General features: G+C 51.2%; 7 protein-coding genes across 8 annotated transcripts; 5 read left to right on the top strand and 2 right to left on the bottom strand.

Moving 5' to 3' along the window:
- Positions 1-3791: 3791 nt before the first annotated feature.
- On the top strand, positions 3792-6254 carry AAFC00_005817 (uncharacterized protein; the record flags this gene model as incomplete). 2 transcript variants are annotated; one of them, XM_069345663.1, is made up of 1 exon in its annotated part: positions 3792-6254. In XM_069345663.1, one exon carries the CDS (start codon positions 3792-3794, stop codon positions 6252-6254), a length of 2463 nt encoding a protein of 820 aa, XP_069197861.1. The 2 variants fall into 2 exon arrangements, with proteins under 2 accessions (XP_069197861.1, XP_069197860.1); XM_069345662.1 differs by having other exon boundaries at positions 3864-6254.
- A 1207-nt stretch (positions 6255-7461) lies between these two features.
- Positions 7462-8545, top strand: AAFC00_005816 (uncharacterized protein; the record flags this gene model as incomplete). Its single annotated transcript, XM_069345660.1, has 2 exons — positions 7462-7939; positions 7995-8545. 2 exons carry the CDS (start codon positions 7462-7464, stop codon positions 8543-8545), a joined length of 1029 nt encoding a protein of 342 aa, XP_069197859.1.
- Positions 8546-14149: 5604 nt separating this feature from the next.
- AAFC00_005815 (uncharacterized protein) lies at positions 14150-14996 on the top strand (the record flags this gene model as incomplete). The annotated part of the gene is made up of 3 exons (XM_069348269.1): positions 14150-14242; positions 14294-14519; positions 14572-14996. 3 exons carry the CDS (start codon positions 14150-14152, stop codon positions 14994-14996), a joined length of 744 nt encoding a protein of 247 aa, XP_069197858.1.
- Positions 14997-16016: 1020 nt separating this feature from the next.
- Positions 16017-16781, top strand: AAFC00_005814 (uncharacterized protein; the record flags this gene model as incomplete). The annotated part of the gene is made up of 1 exon (XM_069345659.1): positions 16017-16781. One exon carries the CDS (start codon positions 16017-16019, stop codon positions 16779-16781), a length of 765 nt encoding a protein of 254 aa, XP_069197857.1.
- A 668-nt stretch (positions 16782-17449) lies between these two features.
- AAFC00_005813 (uncharacterized protein) lies at positions 17450-19322 on the bottom strand (the record flags this gene model as incomplete). Its single annotated transcript, XM_069345658.1, has 5 exons — positions 17450-18427; positions 18480-18635; positions 18686-18847; positions 18903-19103; positions 19161-19322. The coding sequence occupies 5 exons, from the start codon at positions 19320-19322 to the stop codon at positions 17450-17452; spliced, it is 1659 nt and encodes a 552-aa protein (XP_069197856.1).
- Positions 19323-20189: 867 nt separating this feature from the next.
- AAFC00_005812 (uncharacterized protein) lies at positions 20190-21359 on the top strand (the record flags this gene model as incomplete). Its single annotated transcript, XM_069345657.1, has 2 exons — positions 20190-20493; positions 20626-21359. The coding sequence occupies 2 exons, from the start codon at positions 20190-20192 to the stop codon at positions 21357-21359; spliced, it is 1038 nt and encodes a 345-aa protein (XP_069197855.1).
- Positions 21360-21985: 626 nt separating this feature from the next.
- On the bottom strand, positions 21986-22766 carry AAFC00_005811 (uncharacterized protein; the record flags this gene model as incomplete). The annotated part of the gene is made up of 4 exons (XM_069345656.1): positions 21986-22000; positions 22065-22291; positions 22420-22494; positions 22739-22766. The coding sequence occupies 4 exons, from the start codon at positions 22764-22766 to the stop codon at positions 21986-21988; spliced, it is 345 nt and encodes a 114-aa protein (XP_069197854.1).
- Positions 22767-25121: the final 2355 nt, after the last annotated feature.

Genomic DNA, 25121 nt, shown 5'->3' with positions numbered 1-25121 from the left:
CAAGACGACATGTCTCGTCGTAACCACTTCCCCTTCTTGTCGCTGCCGCCCGAGCTGCGCAACGAGATCTACCTCAATGTGCTTAAGGTACCCGGTGTCACAATAATGTATCATCACCACGGTCCAAGCTGCGGCAAAGCAGTCGCGCGCCGTCAGAATCCTCGAGACGTCAATCACGCACGCGACATCACCTTGAACAGCGCATTGGTATTGGCGAACAAACAGATATATCGCGAAGCTTTCTGGCTTCTCTACAGCCAGCCTCTGCACTTCCAGGACACTGCAGCACTACACACTTTCCTGCTCGCAATCGGCCCGGAACACCGCGCTATGCTACTCGATGTAACTCTTCATTCCTGGGAGTTTGGGCACCCTCTGAACACTCCCTGTCTGCACTTGCTGGCTGAATCGATCAATTTGAAAAGACTCAGGATGCAATGCGACAGACTCACTGGCCCAGGCTGGGTCGCTTTCTGCGCATCGCGGAGTGCTTGCTGGGACTTTTGCAAGGGCGTAGAAGAGGTTGGTCTTCACGTCGGTCGCGAAGATAGCGATTTTGTAGCCGAGAAAGCCGAGGGTGGAGGCATATGCTACTCACAAACATGGGTTGCGAAGCCTTGAAATCGCTCTTTTGTGATGTTGTCTTCCCTCAGCATGGGCATTTCTGCGACGACTTGCGCTTAGAAGTCTCAAGGTGCAAGTCATGGTGTTATTGCTGGCGTATGGGATTTGGTCGCAGGCGACTCCATTCGACGTTTCCATTTGCATATTTCACGAGTTGGCGTACAGTAGATAGATGGTCATGGGCGTTGAGCTGGTTGGATGATGATATTGCGTTCATTTGATAGAAAGAGTGGGATAGATACAATATATGGATACACATGAATTAATCACTTCAAGTCTGTTTTTCATAAATCATAGTGTTGTGTCCTCTTAACTTCTGAGTCACTGTGACACCAAGTTGCCCACTCGAGACAGTAACACTGTATCTATCCACTCTGTCTGCTATTGAGAGTACACATAATATTGGTTGCGACTCGAGACGGCGCAAGCTAGAATTTTCGTATTGGATTTCGAGGCAAAGAGTATCACCCTACAGTAGAGTAAGCAGACCATGAGCTCCACCAAAGAATGGGGCTTTCAACACATTGCCTTCAAAGCCTACATTATATCTATCTTTAAATACTTGAGGTGCAATTATTACCTCACCATGCCTTTACCAAGGACGGCAGCGGCACTCATGGGCCGAGAGTGGAGTCTCCGCTACTCCAATTCCACTCCGCCCCCCTTTTTTTGGTCGTTGATTCTATGTCAAGCTACCGCAAGTACACACTGAGAGTTGAGATCTGTCTTTCCGCACTTCATACATTACACATGTCATACAGCAGCAGTTCAAACCAAGTGTAGATTGCGATGCGCACACATATGACATCTTTCCCTCTCCACACGGTCCTTGCCTGGCTCTGGCACCAGATCTGTGACGCAGCTTCTTGCTTGTTCGCATTGTTACCTACTTGCCGACTTGCGGGCGTTGCAAGGCCGGTTGTTTCTTTTGTTGCGTCACATGTATATACTTGTGTGGCGGAAGCCAGCACTTATTCTGCTGCAGGTTCGGGACATCCATGTCGTGAGACCCCTATAGCAGACATGTTATAACGGTTGGTCGTCTTTTACCCGGTCGCTGGAAGGGCAAAGCAGAAAGTAAAAAATTCGGTCGAGCAGCGTTGCCCTCTGTCAACGATGAGACATATTTGCTAGAGTCGCAGGTCACAGCCAGAGATGCAGTGTCGCGTGTGCAGATCTTCAAGTAAGACAATGAGACAGTGAGGCTATTTGCAGGGCAAGGAAAGGTGAAAAAGACTGTCGCACCATGGGCACGTTTATTTCTGTCCCAGAGCGTTTTTGTCAGAGCTTTATGGAGCGGAGCCGAGGTGGCGGCGACGGCAACTGTCAGTGTATTGTACATGCCGTATGCAATGCACTGCAGCAGCGTCAGGTAAGGTAAAGCAACAAGCAACAGGAGGGCTCACGACCGTTGCCGCCTTACGAAGCTTGTCCAAGTACCACAGGTATGTTAGTATTGAGACAGGTGAGATTAGATTGCATTTGACGAGGCAGGCAGTCACCCTGTCGAGCGTCTGTCTACAGAGCTGCAGTAGCGTGCCAGTATACTTGGATTCTCAAGACGAAAGGAGATGGGGAGTGGTAGCGAGAGGGCCGCCTCTGGAGATTGCTGGTGGACGAATACAGCTAGCACAAGCAGCTAGAGTTACTCTATTTTAGCCGCGGATTCTTAAAAACTGGGGATGAGATGCCAGGATTGGACGGCCGTCTATGACAGCTCGGCGCGCTTTGGCCTGTACCTGACGATCGGCGTTTATTTTGGAGCAAAGGGCCGTGGTTTGTATTTGTTGACACTGGGCAAGTGGTCTTGCGGCCTGCACACAGCTGCGTTTCACATTTCCACAGCTTCACAGAGGCTTTCGACGAGCAAAGTGTGTGTCCGCATGGGTGTGGCTTTTTCTGCATCACAGCACACGATGACGACCGAAAACGGCATGATCTGGCCATGGACGGAGGATCGCATGGAAAGGGCAATCTTGAGAGATTGAGGTAGTCCTGGAGATACAACAATGGATGAAAAGAAGAGGGGGCGCGAGGGTTGCTGCACACTGCTGCTTGGAACGGCAGCCCTAGCGCCTGGGTGGGCAAATGTTGTAATTTCGGCCACTCTGGTGTGTCTTTTTGACGCTGAAGCCATTTGGGTTTTTTTTTGAGGCGGAATCACGCCCAGACGCCTTTTGGTTACGCTGGCCCTGATGCTCGCAATCATCATCTCCCCTCAACCACCAGGGCAGCGAGCGTGAGCCGGCATTCACGTTCCACCATCCACATCCATCTAGTCTCTGGCCTTGTGGTCTGTTCCCTTCCTTCCTTTTTCTGCCATTGCTCCTGAAGCGCCCTGTCATCGTCGTCGTCGTCGTCGTCTTCTTTTCGCCCTTTGAAAATCGTCACTCGTTTCTCAATTATCATCTTTCTTGCTTGTCTCAATTCAATTCTACTTTGGATAAATCCATTCACTTTCAATCATCCATTCGCTTCGTTTACACAATTTATAACCCCCTATATCCCCACCATACTTCTTTAATAGCGCCATTTGGCACCGACACTCTCACACACGCCTCTGGGGCCCGACTCCCGTGTCTAGCTGATCCTTTTCCTTCCACCGCCTCGAACAAAAAAAAAAGGTCACTCAATTTACGAGACAAGAGAGCGAGTCCGTCGCCGGCTACCGCAGAGCACGGTGTTATACTATATATCACACTTTCGATTGGATACCACAGTTATACCCAATAATACCACAAACAGCTTCTCATTTCTCCTTTAGTTCTCCTTTAGACTTCTGGGAGATCGCCATACCTGGGACTCTCCTATTCTGACAGTTACAATCTACACATACCAGATTTGCTTCATCCTTATCGAGGTAGGTGGGTCTGTTTCTTTCTTGCTGTGCTGGCTGGCACTGGCGCCGTTCTACTGCTAACCTTGTACCCGAACAGACTTGAACGCCAATTATTGCCTACAGCTTCTTCGACCGCCTTTTGTCGTCGCTGCACTTGCACACACACTACCGCCCTCGTCACTGCTCTTGACTTGACAGAACCAAAAAAAAATCAACCCATTTCACGTGTCCGGTCTCGCTTACCCCGGACACGTCCTCTTCTGACACCACGGCTGTCCTATCTCCCCACTCGCGGGACTCGTTGGTCCTGCCTCCTCACCTTCTTGGTATGCAAGTGTCGGACTCGACAGCGTCGGCGTCTAAAGCGAACCGTCTGTCTCAAGCTTTCGCGAATCAAGGCATGAACAGCGACAATCTGGGATTCTCCCACAGCGCCTTCACCACCAATCACCAGTCTATCCCGAGCTTCTCTGACAGACACCGAACCAACATTCCCCAGATCAACACCGGTCGTCTGCCCCAGATGACCTCGACCAATGAGCAGACCCCTGGTACAGGGCTTGACATGAACTTCACTCCGCTACTTCCCTCGAACTTGCTCATCGGCAGTCCCTTCCAGCCTCAGTCACCGTCCGCTTTTGCTTCACCGGGCTTCCAGAGCTTTTCCTCCTTCCAGCCACCGCAACGCCAGCAGATGCAACAGAACCAGATGAACAATGGCTACCAGGCTCAACAGAACGTGGCCATGTCGCCGCAGATGTACCCTGGTCTCATGTCTCCGCCGCAGATGAATGCTACACCATACTACCCCGGCGGTCAGCAGCAGTCGATTGGCTATGGCGCTCTTCCCAACCAGAACATGGGCACTCTGTCCACCGCACCTCTAGGCATCGCGCCTGGCCTGATGTCGAGTGCGAGTCGCACCGTCTACCTCGGCAACATTCCCCCGGACACGTCTGCAGAAGAAATTCTGAACCACGTCCGCAGCGGCCAGATCGAATCTGTTCGCCTCCTGGCCGACAAGAACTGCGCCTTCATCTCTTTCTTGGATGGGAGCTCGGCCACTCATTTCCACTCGGACGCGATTTTGAAGAAGCTTTGCATCAAGGGTCAGGATATCAAGATCGGCTGGGGAAAGCCTTCGTCCGTCCCCACTTCTGTCGCCCTCGCTGTCCAACAGTCCGGCGCTTCTCGTAACGTCTACCTCGGTAACATCCCCGAAGAGGTCTCCGAGGATGAGCTTAGGGAAGAGTTGACCAAGTTCGGCCCCATCGATACTGTTAAGATTGTCAGAGAGAAGGCCATTGGTTTCGTTCATTTCCTGTCTATCGGCAATGCCATCAAGGCTGTCACACAACTCCCTCAAGAGGCCAAGTGGCAAGCACCCCGCCGTGTCTACTACGGTAAGGATAGATGCGCCTATGTCTCCAAGACGCAGCAGCAGAACGCCGCCCAGTATCTGGGCATTGCCCCTGGCTATGCACACGTGCTGAACGGCGCCGATCGGGACCTCATCTCGAATGCTCTTGCCCAACAATCAGTCGCCGCTGCCGCTGTTGCTACGACTGCGGGAGGTGTGAACAATCTTGGTAACCGCACCGTCTACCTCGGCAACATTCATCCAGAGACGACCATTGAGGAAATCTGCAACGTCGTCCGAGGAGGTCTCCTGCATCACATTCGCTACATTCCCGACAAGCACATTTGCTTTGTGACGTTCATCGACCCCACGTCCGCTGCCGCGTTCTTCGCCTTGTCTAACCTCCAAGGTCTCATGATCCACAACCGACGATTGAAGATTGGCTGGGGCAAACACTCCGGAGCTCTTCCTCCCGCTATCGCTCTCGCTGTCAGCGGTGGTGCTTCCCGTAACGTTTACATTGGCAACCTCGATGAGTCGTGGACCGAGGAGCGCCTTCGACAGGACTTCTCCGAGTACGGCGAGATCGAGTTGGTCAACACCCTGCGCGAGAAGAGCTGTGCCTTTGTCAACTTCACCAACATTGCCAACGCGATCAAGGCCATCGAAGCCATCCGAGGCAAAGAGGAATACAAGCGTTTCAAGGTCAACTTTGGCAAGGATCGTTGCGGCAATCCCCCGAGACAGATGGTGCAGAACCCACAAGTACAGCAGAGCCAGCAACAGGAGGGCGTGCAATCGCCTAGTCCGCTGAGTGCTATGCGCGGTCAGAACTCCATCTCCCCAAGCCAGGGCGGATCGAACAACTTCAACCCTCTCCAGGGTCCGACGCCATCCACGATTCTCAACGCCGGTGGTAACAATCCTCTGACGATGTATCTTGCTGCAGCACAGCATGCGCAGCAGCAGCCGCAACAGCATGGCCAGTCGTCGCCCCATGACATCAGCCCTCAATTCTCTCACATGAGTTTGAGCCAGGGAGGACAGCAGCAACAGCAATCGCAGCTCACTCCGCAGGAAGCGTTCTACAGCGGTGATGCCAACAACGGCAGAAGTTCCACCGGCCTGCAAGCGCCTTCGCACTACGGCCATCACTCGACACACTCGGTGAACCTGACCAACGGCTTCGGCAATGGCGGGTTCGGTACTGGTACTCTGTCAGCTGCTGGAAACAGCAGTGCAGCACGCAGCCAGCACTCGAGGACAGTCAGTCTGCCAGTCTTCTCTCAGCCACAGCCACAGCACCAGCAGAACCAAGGCTTCGGAGGCCTCGGTGCTGGTCTAAGTGGACTTGGCAATGGCTATGGTCTGGCCATCTCTGCTGAGGGTGGTCTTCCTGGCTGGGAAGAAGAGGAGAGCAATGTCATGTGAAGCTCGTCTGAGCTCGCTTGATGTCAGGTCAGGTCGACCTGCTCGCGTTTCCCAGTGGGCCTTGATCTCACCAAAACTCCTTTCGTGGACATAATTCCTTATTTTATGCAACTATTCCTTCCTTTTTTCCAACATTTCATTCACACTATTGATACTATTATTATTACTACTGCTATATGTCCCTTCATTCGTTCGTAACCCTTTTGTCCTTTTCTCTCGTGTCATTGTTCGCCATCTGGTTTTTTGTTTTGATCTCACATCTTGCTTTTTCTTCTTTTTCCAAAGCAGGATCTAATACCCGCAAATTTTTCTAATGATCTTTTTCTTGCCGATTGATTTTGATCTTCATATGCAAAAAAAAATCACTTCTTGTATCTGTAGACAAGGAAAAAAGCCAAGCCACTCGCGCGAGATCAGGATCAGGTGGGCGGTGTGGCGTTGGAAGTGTCATGGGAAGCTGGTTCATGTGGTGGTGGCTCGTACTCGAGGACGACCAATAATGGGAGAATGGGAAAGGAAAGAAAGATTGAGCCAATGCAGAATCTATGAGTCACCGGCGTCCTTGAGCTGTGGTAACGTGCCACACCGGTTTGGAACAGGACTGGGGGTTGTGAAGATGTGTCGAGGCAAGGACGCTCATGATTTTGTTTTCTGAGGTTGGCGACGTGATGGTAGTGGTGGTGGTGGTGGTGGTGGTGTTGATGGACCACGGGCAGTCGAGCGGGTTTCGGTACTTAGTCTGGGGACACACACCGTAACGACTCGATGTTTCCCAAACATGAACTAGCTATCTCATTGCCTCGCCAGAGCTCGTTTTATGCTAGCCAGAGCAGCCCGTCGAGGTCAAAGGCTACAGGCATCCCAGGTATGTCTAGGTAGGATATATAGTGAATACCTCAATTAATGCCTGCGACGAAGTACAGCAATAAATAGCAGTCCTAGTTTATTGTCTCGGCCGCCAGTCCAGCTTCTTCTTCTTATCGATAAGACACCTTTTTCTGATCCCCCAAACGCAGAAAACGGTGCTCTGTCTCCAATTTATTTCATCTTCTGTACCTGAAATTACTCATCTCGTTTGTATATACACTGCCTCCGACAACGTGACTCTTCATACAAAGAAAACCCACAAGAACCGGAAGGCAGAGAGAAAACTCCCGGTCAAGAGATTTGATCAGAACAAGAAGAGAAAGAGCGACAAGACACAAAAATGTCCGACTCGGAGAGTAGTTCAGCAGGAGTGCCGCTACGAGAACCGCTCTCGCCCAGCACGACGCCGCCCGAGAACCGAGCCACTGCAGCAGCAGCAGCAGCAGCAGCAGCAGCAGCAGCAGCAGCGACGGCGAAACCGACGAAACCCACGCAGAAGCGCAAGCGAGCCACGGAATCCGAAGAGCCCGACCTCGAAGACTCGGACGCCGACCTCGATGCCCCGCCAACATCCGCCGTCCCCAGTGGGCTGAGCAAGCGCGCGGCGAAGAAAGCAAAGCAAAAAGCCAAAGGCGAAGGCAGCAAGCGCAGCAAGAAGGAGGAAGCGCGCGAGGAGGCGCTGGATGTGGAGTTGGGGATAAACAGGGCGCTGGGGTTCATGGACGGGCAGTTGATTGCCGATCATGTGGCGCAGAGGCTGAGGAGGTTTGAGGGGGAGGAGTTGACGGGGGTCGAGGAGGATGAAATAAGGGTTGAGGGTGAGATTTCCTTCGTCTTGCTTGCGTTTGTTCTACGGGCTAATGGGAGATCTAGCGTCCGCTATCAAAGACACGACTACCTGGTCTCTCGACCGCACGGCAGAGAAACTGCCTCTCTTCCTGGAAGAATACAGCAAGCCGCGCCGCGGCACGGGTCTACACGCCAAACGCAAACTGTCGCACGCGCCCACGCAATCAGGGTCCCCTCACACGCTCGTGGTGTGCGCCTCGGGCATCCGCGCCGCAGACGTCACGCGCGCGCTGCGCCAGTTCCAGACCAAAGAATGCGCCGTCGCGAAACTCTTCGCCAAACACATCAAGCTCAAGGAAGCCATCACGGGGTGCGAGAAGACGCGAATGGGCATCGGTGTCGGCACGCCGCAGCGCCTGATTGATCTGGCTGATGCGGGCGAGACGGGTGCGCTCAAGTTGAACAAGCTGGAGAGAATCGTGATCGATGCGAGTTCTATCGATGGCAAGAAACGTGGCATCCTGGATATGAAGGAGACGTTGGGCCCGCTTGTCAGGTTCCTCGCTAGGAAAGAATTGAAAGAAGGGTACGCGCAGGAAGACAAGGAGAAGAAGATTGAGTTGGTTTTCTTTTGAGTATGGAGGAGAAGGGATCTAGAATCAGTGGCTCAGTGGTGCGCAAATTGTTATGTGTTTTGATCCTCTCATACGGTTAGATGGTACTGAAAAATACAGGCAAGAAAAAAGCGTAAATGGCAACACATGACGTTGCTTCACCTCTAGCCTGCACCGGGCTGGACTCCAGTCTGGTAAACCTGCGTTATTTCCCCCAATCTCTCTGTCTTTCTGCAGCTTCGGAATCCTCAAAGCATGCAGTCGAATCTGCATTCTTCCACAAACGTCACCTCTGCGCCGCCCGACGTGACCTTATAGTCCGAAGAAGACGTCCTGGTGACCTTCCTACCTACGTCAGCCGTGAACAACAACACGATCAGCTCGATACGACGCAGAAGCATCCGTGTCATACAAGTTGAGACGTATCCAGGAGTCGCCAGCTTCCCGTCAGCCATGAAGAGCACGCGCTTGACACGCAGCACCCGCAGCCCTGGCTTCGTCGAAACGCCGTTGTCGGACAGAAGCGTCATGAAGCCCTCGCGCAAACATTGGTTTTCCCCCAATTCCTCTTCCAAGCTTTCGTCATCTTCTTGCTTTGGCTCTTCGTCCAGCCTTTGGATGACGGTGACATCCCTCAGAAAACCCCTATTCACCTCTCCGATCTGCGTCGAAAAAGCCTTGAGCCCCTTGAATCCCTCGACACAAACCGGCCTTTGATACAAGTAGGCTCTACTTTCCACATGCACGGTCTTGCAAACACGTAGTAGAGCGGTATAGTTCTTGCGGTCGGGCTTTGAGGGCGGCGAGTGCGGGTAGTGAAACGCGTAGATCATGGTGCGGATTTCGGGGGGGAGGCCGAGGAAGTCGAAGGAGGTTTCGTTGCAGCCACGACTAGCGGAGGTGGTTGAGTCGTCGGGACATGGGTTTCTCATAGGAGATTTGCGGGAGAAAGTGTGGTTCTGCAAGGGTTTGGGGATTAGTTTCATGGATGTAGACTCATGAGAGGGTATTTCTTTTCATTCTGCACGGCTGCAGCGTGTAGACAAGTATGACAGATGGAAAAGCAACTGACCTCTTCAGACAGGGGTTCCTCACGGTCCGATTCGTTGACCTGAGTCCTCATTGTCATGAGCCTCGAAATCGCCGTGACTCGCTTCCATAAATGGCACAGATCCATTGTCTCATCCGAGTACCTATCCCTTTCCTTCCCTCAACGAAGTTATTGGATCATTGGATGGAAATTACAACAAAGGCAAGACAAAGTAGCGTTGAGACACGACGGCGAAGTGAAGTGACATTTCCAAAGAGGCAGGCGCGAGAAAAGTAAAGTAAGTCCTCACTTTCGAGGCTTTCGAGAGGTAAAGTGAGGCAGACCATACTTATCGGCTTTATCTTCCCGGATGGTCTTGCTGGAAAATAATAGTCACAGAGAACACGAGTTCTTGGTGGAGGTATGTTGTTGTATAGTTCTTGTCGGCAAATGTGGCTGACTGGTCACTATTCGGCGCCGGAAAGATGGAAAGTGAAAATGATGGCATGCTAAAGTAATGGAGATGCTTACATCACTACATCAACCAGTAGTCAAGGCTATCTGAGGTTTTCCTGTGTTAACAAGATACCCGATTGCTTGACTTGTGGGTCTGTTTCATCTGATATGGGCATTGGGTATCTAGAAGTGAAGAGCTGAAGCTTAGAGTCTTCTTGTTTATTTTGCAACTCACTCCATTATGTTACGCGGCTAACCTTACAGTTCTGAGTATGATTTTTGGAGAACAAGCTGAAGCGTGGAGCTCTCGAGCAGTACTATGAAGGAAGATGACAACAGCGCTGGCATAGTCCGGACAGTTTGATGTTCTCATCATAACTGCCCCCCTGACTTTGCTGAATTACGGTCTTTGGCCTTGCACAAATGACCAGAGCTTTTGGTTTGGCAGGACGCCTCCGGATGCCAAATTGCATCTTCCGTCCGGGAATTTCCTTCGAAGTAGTTCCTAAATTGTAGCAATGCCAAATGTATGATAACACACAAGGACAAGGTATGAGAGAAATATTGACAGCCGTGGTGGCTCTGGCAGCCCTTACAAACACTTCACCCATACTCGACTTTAGGCCTGATCGGCTCCAACTCAGCATTCTTGGTATCATCAAACACCATTTCTAGATTTCTAGATTGTCGCCCCTCCTCATGACTCGAATAGACTGTTCAAAGGTCGCTGCCGTCCCGATACCCGCTCCTGTGTTTCTCATCGCTTCACTCTGCTCCGAGTTGAGGGCAAGTGTGACATTCTCGGGCGCAGTGCCCCAGGAGAGGAACGTCCAACCAGTCAGTACGGAGAAAACGATGTGCGCTCCGGCGACCAGAAGATATATGAGCAGCACCATGATCTCAGCTATACTTTCGCCGCTAGATGAACTGTACGCGTAACCATTGACGACTGCGAGCATCTTGAGCTTCGTCGACTTTTGCTTCTCGTCTTCTGTGATGTTGCAGATGTTGCCACCGGAGCTCATTTGGCTTTTGGGGAAAAAATCATTGATCCAGCTATTCTTTGCTGTGCCGGCAGCCCATGGATGAGTCGTGGCGTGCTTCAGCGCACCTATGGTACTCAGATTGAAGTTAAGTCTTCCAAGAGCGTTAGCGACAGAGGATGCCAGTAGCGTTTCAACAATATAATTGTCGTTAAGGGGCTCCGCTGGGGCAGACGACTCCCATAACCCGGCGGCCGATGCCAAGCTACTGAAAACGTTGTGTGTTGCTTTTGCGCTGATGTTCGTTGGAGGGAATATACTCTTCGCCCATGCAGCAGAAGGGTATGTCTTGTTCCACCCACCCTGGATAGTCCCGTGACTAACCCAGTCTTCTTGCGATCCTGATACTAGCTTTGGCGAATTTCTGGTGCTGGTTCCTTTTGAAGGAGCAAGACGGCTGTCGATACTACAGCAAAAGTATTTTCCATGGCCAGTCCTGTTCGGAAATGTGACAATAGCTGCCAGGGTACTCCCGATGGAACGCAAAAGCATGGCGTCATCGAGCCATATGACTTGAGGCGCTATCGAGTACTGTAGTGTCAAGTTGAGAGTTTCGAGATCGTATGGTTTATCCCAAGAAAACTTCCTAGAGTACTTCGCTTCGGCACCGCTATTGCCATCAATGTCTTTTACAAGACTCCCGAAGTCGACGAATTCAACGATCCGCGATGCCACCTGCTTGACTTCAGAGATGTTCTCACAGCGCACCATGACTACAGGTTGATACATGTCGACAGAGTACTCGGCATCTCGACGATACCTGAATCGTTTCGAATCTTTGGCGTTGGCTGCTGCGAAGGCCCACATCCTCCCAAGTTCGGCGGGGGCATCTGATATCCCAGCGAAAGGGACTGTGACCGTAGTATAAGCATTTGTCCAGATAGGCCTGTTGTTACCCCGCTGACTACGGTGCCGTAGTTCCATCCGTCGTAAGGATGCAGGCCCGGTGACAAAAAGTTCTTCAGGCATGTCGCCGAGTGCTTCAAGACGAGGCCAGAATGCCATATAATGTCTTTCTATCATCTCATAGTCCCCGTATGGACAGGAGGCGTCCCCAGTATCTTCAGCTGCACATCGGTCAGTGGCTGAGGTTGCGTTGATAGTGGCGGGATAGATATTCCGTTCAGTTGCATTGAGCCAGAAGTCAGTACCTCCCGCCGGCCTGTTGCTCAAGCGTGGCTTCATCAAGTTTACTGTCGATGGTCCAACGGACACTCCTAGTAGGATACAAGTCGTAATGAGACAGATCAAAGCCCATTTCCTGAGCCGATTACCTTTCCCTCTAGTCCAAGCATCGTAAACTGTGCCCCAGAACTCTGGTGCCCACAACGTGCTGATTGCATCAATCTGAAGGCCAACGAAAACAGCTCCGAACGGCACTCCACCACCAAAAGCTAACTCTTTACGAAGCCAGGTGAAGACAACTTCACCCAACGAAGCCAACATTAGCAGTTCGTGTAATTTGGCCGCAAATGTCAACGCAGCTAGCTTCTCCACATCTTGACCTGTAGCACCACTGAGCTCACCACCGATATAATACTGCTCCATATTGAAGATGACGACCACCAAGGCTGCTGCCATTGGCGGTATGTGTATCATGTTTCGCACCAAAGCTTGCCTGCGGTCTTTGAAAGCTGCCACTTTCTTCACCTCTGTTACGTGGTGTCCAAAGCGCTTGTCGTATACGTCGCAAAGAATTTGCAGACGCAGAACCTTGCAGAGGTTCCGAAGCAAAAAACCTTGCTGATCTTGGTCAGGGTGGACTGAGAGGACCATGGATGGACCATCAGCCAAAGTTCTTGTAGACGAATTGACAGTACTACTCGCTCGAGATTCCGATCGCCTATTGCTGTTGGGAAATCGGTCAACGGAATGATACTCAGTTGAAGGCCGCTCGTACGGCCCAGGTCGAGACGGACTTCTCGAGCATGCTTTTCGACATACAGCTCTAGTAGTCTCACATCCGAACTGCTGATCTGGCCGTCAATTATTGTAATGTCGGAAAGGTCGAGACTGGATGCGACCTCGGATATGCTATCGGATCTTCCGCCCAGGTGGCTCTCAGCACGCTGAGGCAAAGTCTCTCGAGAAAGGTTCGACATCGTGATACCTCCTGACGCGACTTAGGAAGGGTGGAGGATACCTTTCTTGCTTTCAGCAGGCAGGACATTCCTACATTATGAGGAGCTCTATCTGCATAGTAGTGTGATGCATTGCGGCGGTTCCTGCTGGAAATCACTCATCCAGCAATGAGAGATGCAGACCTAGCGACCGCCCTAATTCATTTCTCGCAAAGACATCTATTCTTATCTATCAGATGTCTAGATCTGTTCGACACGGCGCTAATTTATGTCTTCTGAGTGGGTGATTATGCTGAATATCCATTACGTCGCTTGAGCATGTGTTTTGAGATAATTGACTACCAGTCAGTCCAGCCTAGTGTCTTGGCGAACCGCAGGTCTCCACATACGGCGGTAGACGGTGGCAACCCCTGAGCAGATAAGGTACGGCTCTTGCCTTGTACCGGGGATCTAGTCTAATTCAGGTCACTGATCAAAGGGTAAACAGTACCACTACTGTAGCCTAAAAGTTGTTTCCTCCCTTTCCGTGTTGCCGACTATGGCGATGCGTTCACATCTTCGACATCTCAAGAGGGCGAGGAGAATCACTTTGATAGTGTGGCTAATATGGACAATTCTGGAGGTTCTACATGTACGACGAAATTTAGTGGCATTTCCTCAGAGTCCTTCAAGCGATGTCACTGAATCAAAACGGCAAAAAATATTCCTTGCAAGTACGCATTGGAATAATGAGGCCTTACTTCGCAGTCACTGGAACGCTGCGGTTGCTGATTTAGGCATGTATCTTGGACCGGATAATTTTTTTGTCAGTGTCGTAGAAAGCGGGAGCTGGGATGACTCGAAGGGTGCACTCAAAGAACTTGATGCCGAACTCGAAAGAATCGGCGTACAGCGAAGCATCTCGTTGAGTGAAAGCACTCACGCAGACGAAATTGCAACTCCTTTGACGACCGACGGGTGGATTTTCACTTCTAGAGGCAAATCTGAACTGAGGCGTATACCATACTTGTCGAAGATGCGTAATCTCTCGTTACAGCCGCTTTATGAGCTTGCCACGAATGGCACCGTATTCGACAAGATTTTGTTCCTGAACGATGTCGTGTTTGATGTCTGCATCCTTATCTTCATACAAATGTTGAACTTTACTGACTTTTACCAGACAGAAGATTTCCGTACACTCCTAAACACTAATCAGGGGCACTATGGAGCTGCTTGTTCCTTGGACTTCTCCAAGCCACCAGACTTTTACGACACGTTCGCTCTCCGTGATGCCGAGGGACATGAGCCACTGATGATGACGTGGCCCTATTTTCGCGCGAGGAAGTCGAGAGAAGCCATGAAAGCAAATGGACCTGTACCAGTAGTGGGTTGCTGGAATGGCATGGGTACGTCAAACAGAATCACTTTGTTAGATCGTTCATTCTTGACGCGAAACAGTCGTCATGGACGCTGCTCCTTTCTATGATTCGAAGAACCCACTTCGCTTCCGAGGGGTACCTGATAGTCTTGCAAAATCTCATGTGGAGGGGTCTGAATGCTGTCTCATATACGCCGATAACCCTTTAGCAAAGGAAAGCGGCATATGGGTCAACCCTCGAGTACGAGTTGGCTACAATGATGCAGCTTACCGACGGATGAGTCCTCTCCTTTACAATGACTGGTTGAGCTCTTTCCGCATATTCAGCAAATTATGGGAGAACCGGCTTCGAAGATGGTTCACGAGTACGTGGTTCAAAGAACGGGAAATGCGGAGAAGAGTTGAGGCTTGGTCTTCAGGTGCTGCAGGTCGAGTAGAACGCGGTGTTTATTGCCTGGTGAACGAGATGCAGGTCGTTGTTGCGAATGGCTGGGCACACGTATGATGACTCACGAGCAGGAGAAAGTCTAGCTACGCATCTACAGCATATGGTCTGGTCCAGTCAAGCCCAGATCGTTCGAGAGATCGGTCATTACGAGACTCACGTTGATTGAAAGATAAACAAAAGTAATATAACCGGGAGGGAAATGTTGAATTCTAAATAGCCCAGCAAGAGTCACGAGTTGGACGTCGCAGCCGAACACGGTCGACTCAAACACTACGCAGCTTGAATTGCGTACCACTACGAGGACGTGCTCTGAGTACGATGCCCAAAACATGGTGAACCACAACAGTGCGAAGACCGATGTTCGTATGTCTGTTGCAAAAATACAAAACATACAGCAGCTGGGATTCCCACGTGGTCACCCACCGTAGTACTAATCAGCCGGTCAACTGCTTATGTCTGGCAGAGCGGACGGGATGCCCAGTTCTCAGCTGCCTGTGGCCGTATGTGCCTATATAGTAGTTTCAACTTGTATAGATAGTGATGATCATGGCTTTCCGCAATACTGCACAGCGCTGTGGTCAGCCGAAAGTCGACTAATCGTATACTCGTCCACGAATATCATACTCATGTGCCAATCCACCACTCCTGGATCTCACAATCCATATTGCCACTATGAATGCGGTAAGCTCGCAGGATCGTCTCAGTCGTTTTGTCATATGCAAGCCAGGAGTGGAAGGTGGACCAATTCCTCTTATCACATGTCTCCACACGATGTATATACGTCTCCACCACATCTTCCCACGCCACCATCGGACCTGCATGGTGTAGAATATGAAACATCAACTACCTCCTTGAAATCATGTTCATTTCTAATCATGCTTGTGATATCTTGATTCACTTCAATCGTGTCTGACTACATTAGCATCGTCTGAACTTTCGCTTTATATATCTACCCTTACGTGCAATACAGAGATCGACTTGGCCTGAACCATACGGTTGACAATTCTGCCCTGTTGACCTATCCATAAGCCCAAGCAAAGCAAATATACCAACCTCATAAAGACCACACCCTCAACAATGCCTCCCACTCAAAACTCTCCAATCCAAGTAATAGGCGGCGGCACATGGGGCATCAGCACAGCACTAACCCTGGCACGGCGAGGCTACACCGACATCCTCGTCCTCGACAGCTGCGCAATCCCCTCTAGCATCTCAGCGGGCAACGACGTGAATAAAATCATGGAAGAAGGCGATCCGCCCTCGTCGACGGATAACCAAGAGTCATATGTCTGGAACCGCATGCATCAGATAGCTACTGAGGCCTGGAGAAATGATGAGGTGTACAAACGCTTCTACCATGAGACGGGCATCGTGTTTGCTGCTGTGGGAGATGAAGCGTATGAGCATGTCAAGGGGTATACGACTGGGCATGAGGACGAGTATGAGGTCGTGAATGGCAAAGAGGCGTTTAGGAAGATGATGCCTGAGGGGGTGTTGAACGGTGAGTTCCCTGGCTGGAGAGGGTTTTGGAGGAAGAAAGGTGCTGGGTGGGTGTTCGCTCGAGGCGCGATGATGAGTGCATATTCAGAGGCGTGTAGACTGGGTGTCAAGTTCGTTGCTGGTGATCCTGTGGGGAAAGTGCAGGCATTGATATATGATGAGGATGCCGGCAAGGTTCTGGGAGCGAGAACCGCAGATGCGGTCGAGCATCTCGCTGAACATGTCATTCTCGCCGCTGGAGCATCCTCTGATCTGATCTTTGATTTCGAAGGCCAACTAAGACAGACAGCATGGGTCAGCACCCGCATCCCTCCTCCTTCACCCGTCTTCACTTTGAGCTGATCAGTCCAAAACCGACCCTAGCCCACATCCTTCTAACAGCTCCCGAAGCAGCGCGCATGAAAGCTCTCCCCGTCCTCTTCGCCGCAGACCGAGGCCTCTTCATCGAGCCCACAGCCTCGAACCCTCCAGAGCTCGAAATCTGCGACGAACACCCAGGCTACATCAACCCCGTCTCCACCTGCCCAGGCCGCCCCCCCCAAATCCACCCCGCTCGCCCGCAATCAGATCCCTTTAGACTCCGAATCCCGCATGCGCACTTTACTCCGCGAAACGCTCGGCCCGCAGTTCGCAGCGCGAGAGTTCAGTTCCGCGCGCATGTGCTGGGACGCAGACACGTTTGACAGGCTTTTCATTATCGATCGACACCCCGTGAGATCTGTGGGTGGCGAGGTCAAGGATATGGGTGCGAACATTATGCAGTGAAACCAAAGTCTCAGAGGTCTAGTGTTATTGATGACGCAGGGAGACCTTGTGGTTCTTCGATCGCTAGTGTCACCTGCTACAGACAGATTGTCATTATATGTTATACGCTGGAGATAGTGATAGCAGTGAACAGGTTTTCAAGTACAGCAATGATAGTTTGCCAGGTTCGCAGTAAGAAAAGATGGATATAGTATACGGTATCATCACATGTCTCTTCTATGGAGAATGGATACCTAGACAAACCATCATCCCATGCCAATGCCCACTCCCTGAGAAATAAACCTCTCATACCTTGCCTTTCCCCTTTTCCTCCAAGATTTGCCCCAAATTCCCAAAGGCAGCGCAAGACCGACACTGAGCAGCACACACAAGCCAAAGAACGTGAACGTCCATCCATAGCCTGCATCTGCGATGAACGGCTGGACGGCCTCGGACATGGCACAGTTGACGACGGCGCTACAGCACGCCAGGACGACGACTAACTCGCCTGCGATGCCCTCGTAGCACTCCATTGCGTACGCCGTTGCAACACTAGAGGCCGTCACTTGGTGCGCGTTCACGGCGCCTAGCCCAATCGCGATTACGGCCCACGGGGCGCCGGTCTCAGCGCCCCAGCCGTAGGCGAAGAGCCCGACCCCGGCATACACGAAAGTGACGGCCAGGATCCACAGTCGCATTTCGGGCTCTTTGTACCCACCGTTTCGTCGAGCCAGGAAAAGTACAATGCGATCACCCATGTTGGCGGTGAACATGCCGATGATCGATCCGACTAAAGAGCTGAGGTACATGAGACCGGTCGGGCCGTCCGTCCATGAGTATGGCGGCTCGGTCATGATTTCGCTGATCGTGTTGAAGGTTACTACACCTCCTGTGGCACCAAAGGCGAAGATTATGCCAGCGATGGCGATGTTGGGGAAGAGGAAAAGCTCAAAGGGACGCAAGAAGTATTGTATCCATCGGGTCTGGTCGATTGCGAAGAAATGAATAGGGTTCAGCACCTCTAGGTAGGACCGAGGCGGGACTTCGACAGGTCCAACGGAAGTGCTGATCTGGCGAGTGATTGGTTCTGACGTCTTGTCGGCAGCATGTTTTCCCTCGGTATCAGTCGGCTCAGAATCAGTCCGAGTTTCAGTGACTATGACATTTGTGACGCCGTCCCGGAAAACATGGCGCGGAAACAACGAGTCGTCGAAAGTCAAGATGAACAGGAGTACGACGACACCCTTTGATGTATGTCAGTATATCAGCAGTACAGTTGTAAGCATCAAAGCGCACGCCAAGGATAGCACTGATCTTGCAACCAGCTCGCCAGCCAATATCGTCACTGATATATCCCCCGAGGATCAGTCCGAGGATTGCACCCAATGACATGGTCCAGACGTATACCGCAAGCATGGTTCCTCGCTCGTGTGCGAAGAACATGTCGAATATCTGCAGTCAAGTTCAGCTTCCGGCAACGAGAGGCTCATTGAATTTCATACCGTGAGCTGAATGATAGCTTCGTAGGCGGCAACACCAATCCCGCTTAGGAAATTATCACCGTACCATTGACCCGCGCCCATGAAGTATGCGTTCCATATCATAGATGCCACGTCGATGGTCATGGCAGCAATATAGCAGAACTTACGTCCTACTTTCATTGCCTGAGCTGCCGTCAGTAGAGCAATCCTTGCAGCGGCAGATGCTGGTTGGGCTTACCGTTGGAACCCAGAGTAAGTTGGCAAAGCCGACCAATATGTACCACATTGCTGAGGCACCATTCATCTGGTTTAGAGATGTATGAGAATCTTCTGCAACTGTGGTCCAGGCTGCGCCTAGGATGTTCGCGGAGAAAGCCACGATACAAGCGTACAGCGAGGCGAGGAACAAAGACCAGTACTTCTTGTAGCGTGGCCAGTTCTAGGGGTCTCACTTTTAGCAGACAAATCTCCTTCGCGAGGATTGAACGCTGCTTACCAACGGATCGCGCTTGTTGTCGAGGATTGGCTGCGGCACCAGAATAATGTCTTTGTGGCCAGCATGTTGCGTGTCTCTTCCGATGTGCTCAAGATCAATCAAGTAGACCGTGCCCGGTATGTCAGTCCCACTAACTCCAAGGGCGGGGTTGAAGGTGGACATTGTCAACGATGTTCGGTATAGGTTGCTACAGAGGTAAGGCAGAAAAGGACAGTCACTGAGTACAGGACGCGGCATCAAAACAAGTGAGTGTATGTAGATGAGCTATTCAGCCGATAGCTGACGAGTAGGTGCATCAATTGCGCTGTCTTGCAGCACCATTACTCCATCCGGAGTGGATTGGTGTGACGGCTGGCTATAATAAGTTGCATATGATGATGATACGAAGTATGCTCCGATACATGTGAAGAGATATGCGAGGGCTGAGAGAAGCTTGACCGTAGCCAGACTCGACTTGGTAAGGTATCTGCAGGCGCATTTGCTTATCTGCGAAGATGCGGCCCCATGGTTCATCAACAACTGCATGGGCGAGGAGGGGTTACATGCTCTCGCGACGACCTTCAAGTGAGGGGGTTTTATCTACCTCGTGTTGTGCAGACCCACAAATTTTCGCCACGGACTCTCCGGTAGGTTGGGTTTTGCTCATGGTGTATCTTACTGCATTGTACATGTATGCTATTGCGCATGATGGAGGGTTAGCAGCCTTTTATCGGTGGAGTATCATGCTTGTAGTCAGCCATCAGGCGTAGGAACGGGTCGTTCGTCGTCTGACAGCCATTTGCGCAGGTAGGATAGCTACTCAAAGGTTCAGCCATCAGTGTGAAACCAAAGACTCGGCCCACTGTCCTTCATGCTACAAATATGATGAGTGAGATAGATATGGATAGAGGCAGAGAGGCGGAGTAGATAGAATATAAAGTGCACGGACCTTATCCGCCAAGGCCGCATGATCAATGTCTCGCAGCTCGCTGGTCATGAATCAAACATAATATTCCCGGCATACAGAAAGAATCCCATTAAAACCTCCCAATGGCGTCCACGACACGACTACGGCAGGTCATCCTGCGCCCTTGTACTCTGCAGCAAAGACAGCAGCAATGCGCTCCTCTACTTGTGCAGGCCCAGCAACAGCAGCAGCAGCGACAGACGCAGCATGGCCTCTCCCCTCGCGCTCGATCATTCACCACCACACGGCAAGGAATGGCTAAGAGAAACAACTCGTTTATTCCTCAGATGCCGAGTCAGAAGACGACGCCGCAGAAGAGCATGAAGATCCTGATGCAGGAGTCCAAGGAGGCTCTGCAGTTTCCTGATGATATCGGGTTCTTGCCTGGTTCGTTTTTCCATCTCTACGCTCAACCCTACGCCACGCACCGCGAGTGGATCCGCCCATTGCGCATGCATACACACACACACACACACATACTCGCACGTCATGGAGAGAAGCAAGACTGACATATCCCAGGCACCTTCATCATGCCCCACGGCCGCAACCTGCCCAGCATCTTCTCGAACCCCTCCGGCCGCCTGGCCCTAGAAAAAGCCCGTCTGATCCAACACACCAAAGACCTTCTCGCGACGGGGGTGATGAAATACATATACATCCGGGACCCCTCGCGCCGCACCATCTTCAGCAATCTGAAATCGCCCAAGTGGCGCACCGCGTGCCGCTTCCCCCTTCTCCAGCGCCACCAACTGCCCGCCATTTCCAAGTCCCTCTACGAGTCCATGTACACGCACTTCGCCAGCGGCGACATCGACGTGATCCGCAAGCAGCTGTGCGAGAACGTCTTCGATAGGCTCAAGACGCGCATCTTAGCCCGGGCGCCCAACACCAGCATGCGTTGGAAGCTGCACGAGTATATCGGCTCGCCCAAGGTCGTCAGTCATCGCTTTGTGCCGCTGACGGCGGGCGAAAAGGACAAGACCAAGCAGAGCGCCATCCAGCAGGCTGTGGTGCGCATTCGTAGCAGGCAGTCGCTGCAGAGACTCAGGAAGATCAGGTCGTCGGGTGGGAAGGTGTCGGAAGTGCTGGAGGAGGGCAGCACGCCCGACAATGTCGGCAAGGAGGTCGTCGAGTATTTCGTTGTGCAGAGGACGTTGAGAAAGGGCAAGATGGGTGAGTGGAAGGCCTGGGGCACGACGGAAGAGATGACCCTCGACAAGTTGCAGGCAGAGGAGACAAAGGCGATTGCTTAAGTGGGCCCTGCATGTCAAAAGAAAAGAAAGAAAAAGGAGGCATCCTGCTGCCGTTTCTGTATAATGTAACATAGCATGTAAATCAAACGAGGAAAAGTAAATTCAACATTCAAGTTGTACATATCACTCACACATACAACAATAAAAAGAATTGAGCATGAAATCGATGCTGCATTTGAATAGCTACTTGCCAAGAGCAACACGGCCGAGTATCGAATGAGTATTACCCTTCTCCGAAACCGCCAAACCAAATCGAGGCCACTCTTCATCCGAGAAAACGATCGCCGTCCGATAACAGACTGCCTCGTTCAAAAAGGAAAAGCACAAAAGCAACAACAACTACAACAGCTAGAAGGCAATGGAAATTGAAAACACTGCCTTCACACGCTTCGTTTCAGTTGACAAGAGGGTATCTTTGAACGCCAAAATCCCGCGCCGCATCCAGAGATACAAACCCCGGGTGCACAGCCTACTGTGTTCGTCATGAGTCGTATATAGAGAGAGAAAAATGGCCGGTGAACGTGGCGTTTGCTGCGCGTGAAGAAGCGAAGGTGGTTCTTGTCGTCAGGTTCGCTGGCTGCTCTCTCGTACCAGACGAGTAGGCGTGATGGCGCGGTGTTGGACGTTTAGAAACCGTGGACCTGAATTTCTCAAGTCAATATGCGGACATAATAGTCTTAGACTGGGCAAAACAAAATCACTGACCTTGATGGTCTTGGCATCGAGCTCGAGACCCTCCTTCTTGTCGGTCAAGAACTCCTGAACATCCTTACGCTGATCGCCTTGAAGCTGGATCACCTCACCCATCTCCGTGTCGTTGACGATGGTGCCATTGCAGGCAAACTTCTTCTTGATGACCTTGAGAATCTTCTTCTGATCGAATTTCTTAGGAAGTCCTTGGACAGTGGTCAAGGTCTTGCGTCCATTGCGCTCTGTGATTGGACAAGAGAAAATGGTTAGTTTTTTTTTGTTCTTGTCCAATAGGCGACAAGACGGTGATGTGTTGGGCTCCAACAGCTGGAGGTGATGACTAGCGACAGCAGAAAGAGGAGAAACGTACGCTGAATACGGATGTGAATGTAGTTTTGAGACTGCTTAGTCTCTCCTGTATCCTCATCGGCTTCGGCGAAGGGGTCTGTAATGAGGTTTTGTCAGCGACACGTGCCGGCGGCTGGGAGTAGGAACGACGACGGCGAGAGCAACGGTGACAGTCGGGCAGACACGATGAGCCAGAATGCGAACGCAGTCAGGCGAGTCTCGACATCCATCCGGGATCAAGAAACAGCAAGATGCATTACACATCCACATTCGAACCATAGCCCGTCGGGAACAGCGACTCAGGGTCAAGGTGACGTCGAAGGAGGGGTTGTCGTCCTTACCAAAACTCTTCAAGTTCTCGATCGACATAAAACGCAGTGGCTGGCTGTTACTGGAGACTGGGTTTTGTTGAAATGTGCTGCGTAAGGGGTATTACGTCCTTGGAAAGAGTCTCAGGGAGGGTTTTTCTTTTCTGGTGACAGATGGGTGAGTGGAGAATTTACGAAAGGTGTTGTTGTGGTTCAAGTGAGGGAGGGATAAGCGTCCAGAGGCAGACGGCAGCGGGGCCAAAATCGCCCAGCCGAGAACTGCAGGAGCGCCAAGCCCACGCTAGTCCCACTGCAGCTCTGCATCTTCCATCTTCCACTCAGCTTCGGCTCAGGGAGGGCAGCTGGGACTGGGAGTGACAGAAGTCGTAGTCACAACCAATGGCTTCCTGTTCTTATCTTCTTGTGTGAGATACAGTGCAGACCAGGCTATGATCTTGATGAAAATTCGTCACACACTTTACCCCTCGATGGTCGAGTGCAACTGAGTACTGTGTCCCGTGTTTCTCGTCTCTTTATGACAACTATGCGCGGCTGTACACAAACCGACTAGCGTCTCACTCCCGCCTGCGGGCGATCTGGCTACTTTACCTTACCATACTGTACCTCACTTCAACCACCTCGCCTCATCCCTGAGTAGAAACACTTGACCGAAACAATCTCTGGATCCAGCCCGCATTCACATTGAGGGTTTTATAATCATCTGCTTTGTATCTGCAGCCTGGGCCCAATTCACCTGTCTAGTTGTCTTTCGCTCCTCGTTCCTGAATGAAGTTCAAGCAACAAGTCATTGAGGGCATGGTGTTCTTTCGCGGCCAAACCAGCTCACATCCCACGTGTCTTTGTACTTTTCCGGAGCAGGCTATACTCGTCGAACCCGATATCACAATCTGCTACTCTTTGTTCTTGAACAGGCATCAAAAACATCATAAATTTATCTCAGACAATTGTTCATATATTACCACAAGTATCGATCATAACACTAACAAGATACATTCGATTCAACCTGCATCCTCTCAATCATGACAGCATAATCGCCGCTGCGGAGCTTGTCTCTGCGCTCTTGTCACTGGACACGCCTTCTCGAGACATAGCGACTGCTTGTCTAGTTTTGGTTTCCGCTAGCAGACATGACAGCATTGTGACTGAAGACGCAGCCACCCAGACCGATGGACCATTAACGTGGCTCCACATGGACACATGCATATGCATGAAGTTGGTCCTTGCACAGAAGTCCGGTTCGCAAAGCAAAAAGGAACGACCACCGCTTTGTCAATTTCGAGTGTTCATAATCAGCCAAAAGAATAGGTCGTACCCGGAATCGAACCGGGATCACGAGAATCAGAATCTCGTGTGCTAACCATTACACCATACAACCGAAAGAAACTCATCGTCACAGGAAGAAGTAGGAATAGCCGAAGGCGGGGCTCGAACCCGCGACCTTGAGGTTGTCTCTTCATAAGAGCCACACGCTCTACCGATTGAGCTACCCCGGCCGCGATTGATTGCCTCGAAGTCCTCTGAGAGGACTGGCTTCCCGTCACGTGATGATACCATGACGCCTCGTCTGGTATAGATATTTTGCGCAAAGACAGGACAACGACATGAACATGTTCTTTGGATTTAACAGGACGTGGTGGGTAAGTGCTGTGGAACATTGCAAGGCCTACAACGTCCTGTTGAGCCGGCTTGGACCAGGTAGGTCTTCCGTGTTCTCTACGAAAGGCTTCCCACCATTTTGATATTCAGCTCCAAGGATAGCCAACCGCTAGCGATGACTGCTGAAGTCGTGACATGGAACAACACCAGGACCGTCAAGGCAGCAGCACAAGTACATGGATGACGCTCCATTCGAGTCACCATCTACCCCTCATCGATTGGGCTTGTAGAGTCTGCTTTGCATTGTATCTTCTTCGTGTTGCTACTACCATCAAATGCTGAAGGTCTGGACTTCGATCCTCCACAAGGCCAATAGCACTTCATTTTCGGGGCAAATAGTTCGGCTCATTCTGGTTCTCGATTGATGTGGTGAGGCTGCGATTAACTTCCTTTCAATTCTGGATCAGGATAACGAGGGCGACCCTGTCCTGTTTCGCCTTTTGTGATAGTCTCAACATTTCACCACCTTGCTCATCTGACAAGTAGATAGATGTGTCACGAATGAGCTACAATGATGTATGCCGAGTACACTATAAGAGTCTTGAAAGTGAGGCATGAGGAACGAGTCAGAAAAATAATTTCACGTCAATGTGTGCTAGCAACTTGGCATCTACTTGTCAATACCCACATAAAACTACCAGTCATACAAATGAATTGTATTCACGACGACCTCAAGCTCCTTCTCTTTACACAGCTAAACAATAAGTTAACACCATGTCCACAACCCCCGCTCCAGAAC

Source organism: Neodothiora populina (genome assembly GCF_041146345.1).
Source record: "Neodothiora populina strain CPC 39397 chromosome Unknown canker_contig_6, whole genome shotgun sequence".
In the NCBI taxonomy this organism is placed as follows: Eukaryota; Fungi; Ascomycota; class Dothideomycetes; order Dothideales; family Dothioraceae; genus Neodothiora; species Neodothiora populina.
The sequence above is the reverse complement of the archived record's forward strand: the minus strand, read 5'-3'. Positions and strand labels throughout refer to the sequence as shown.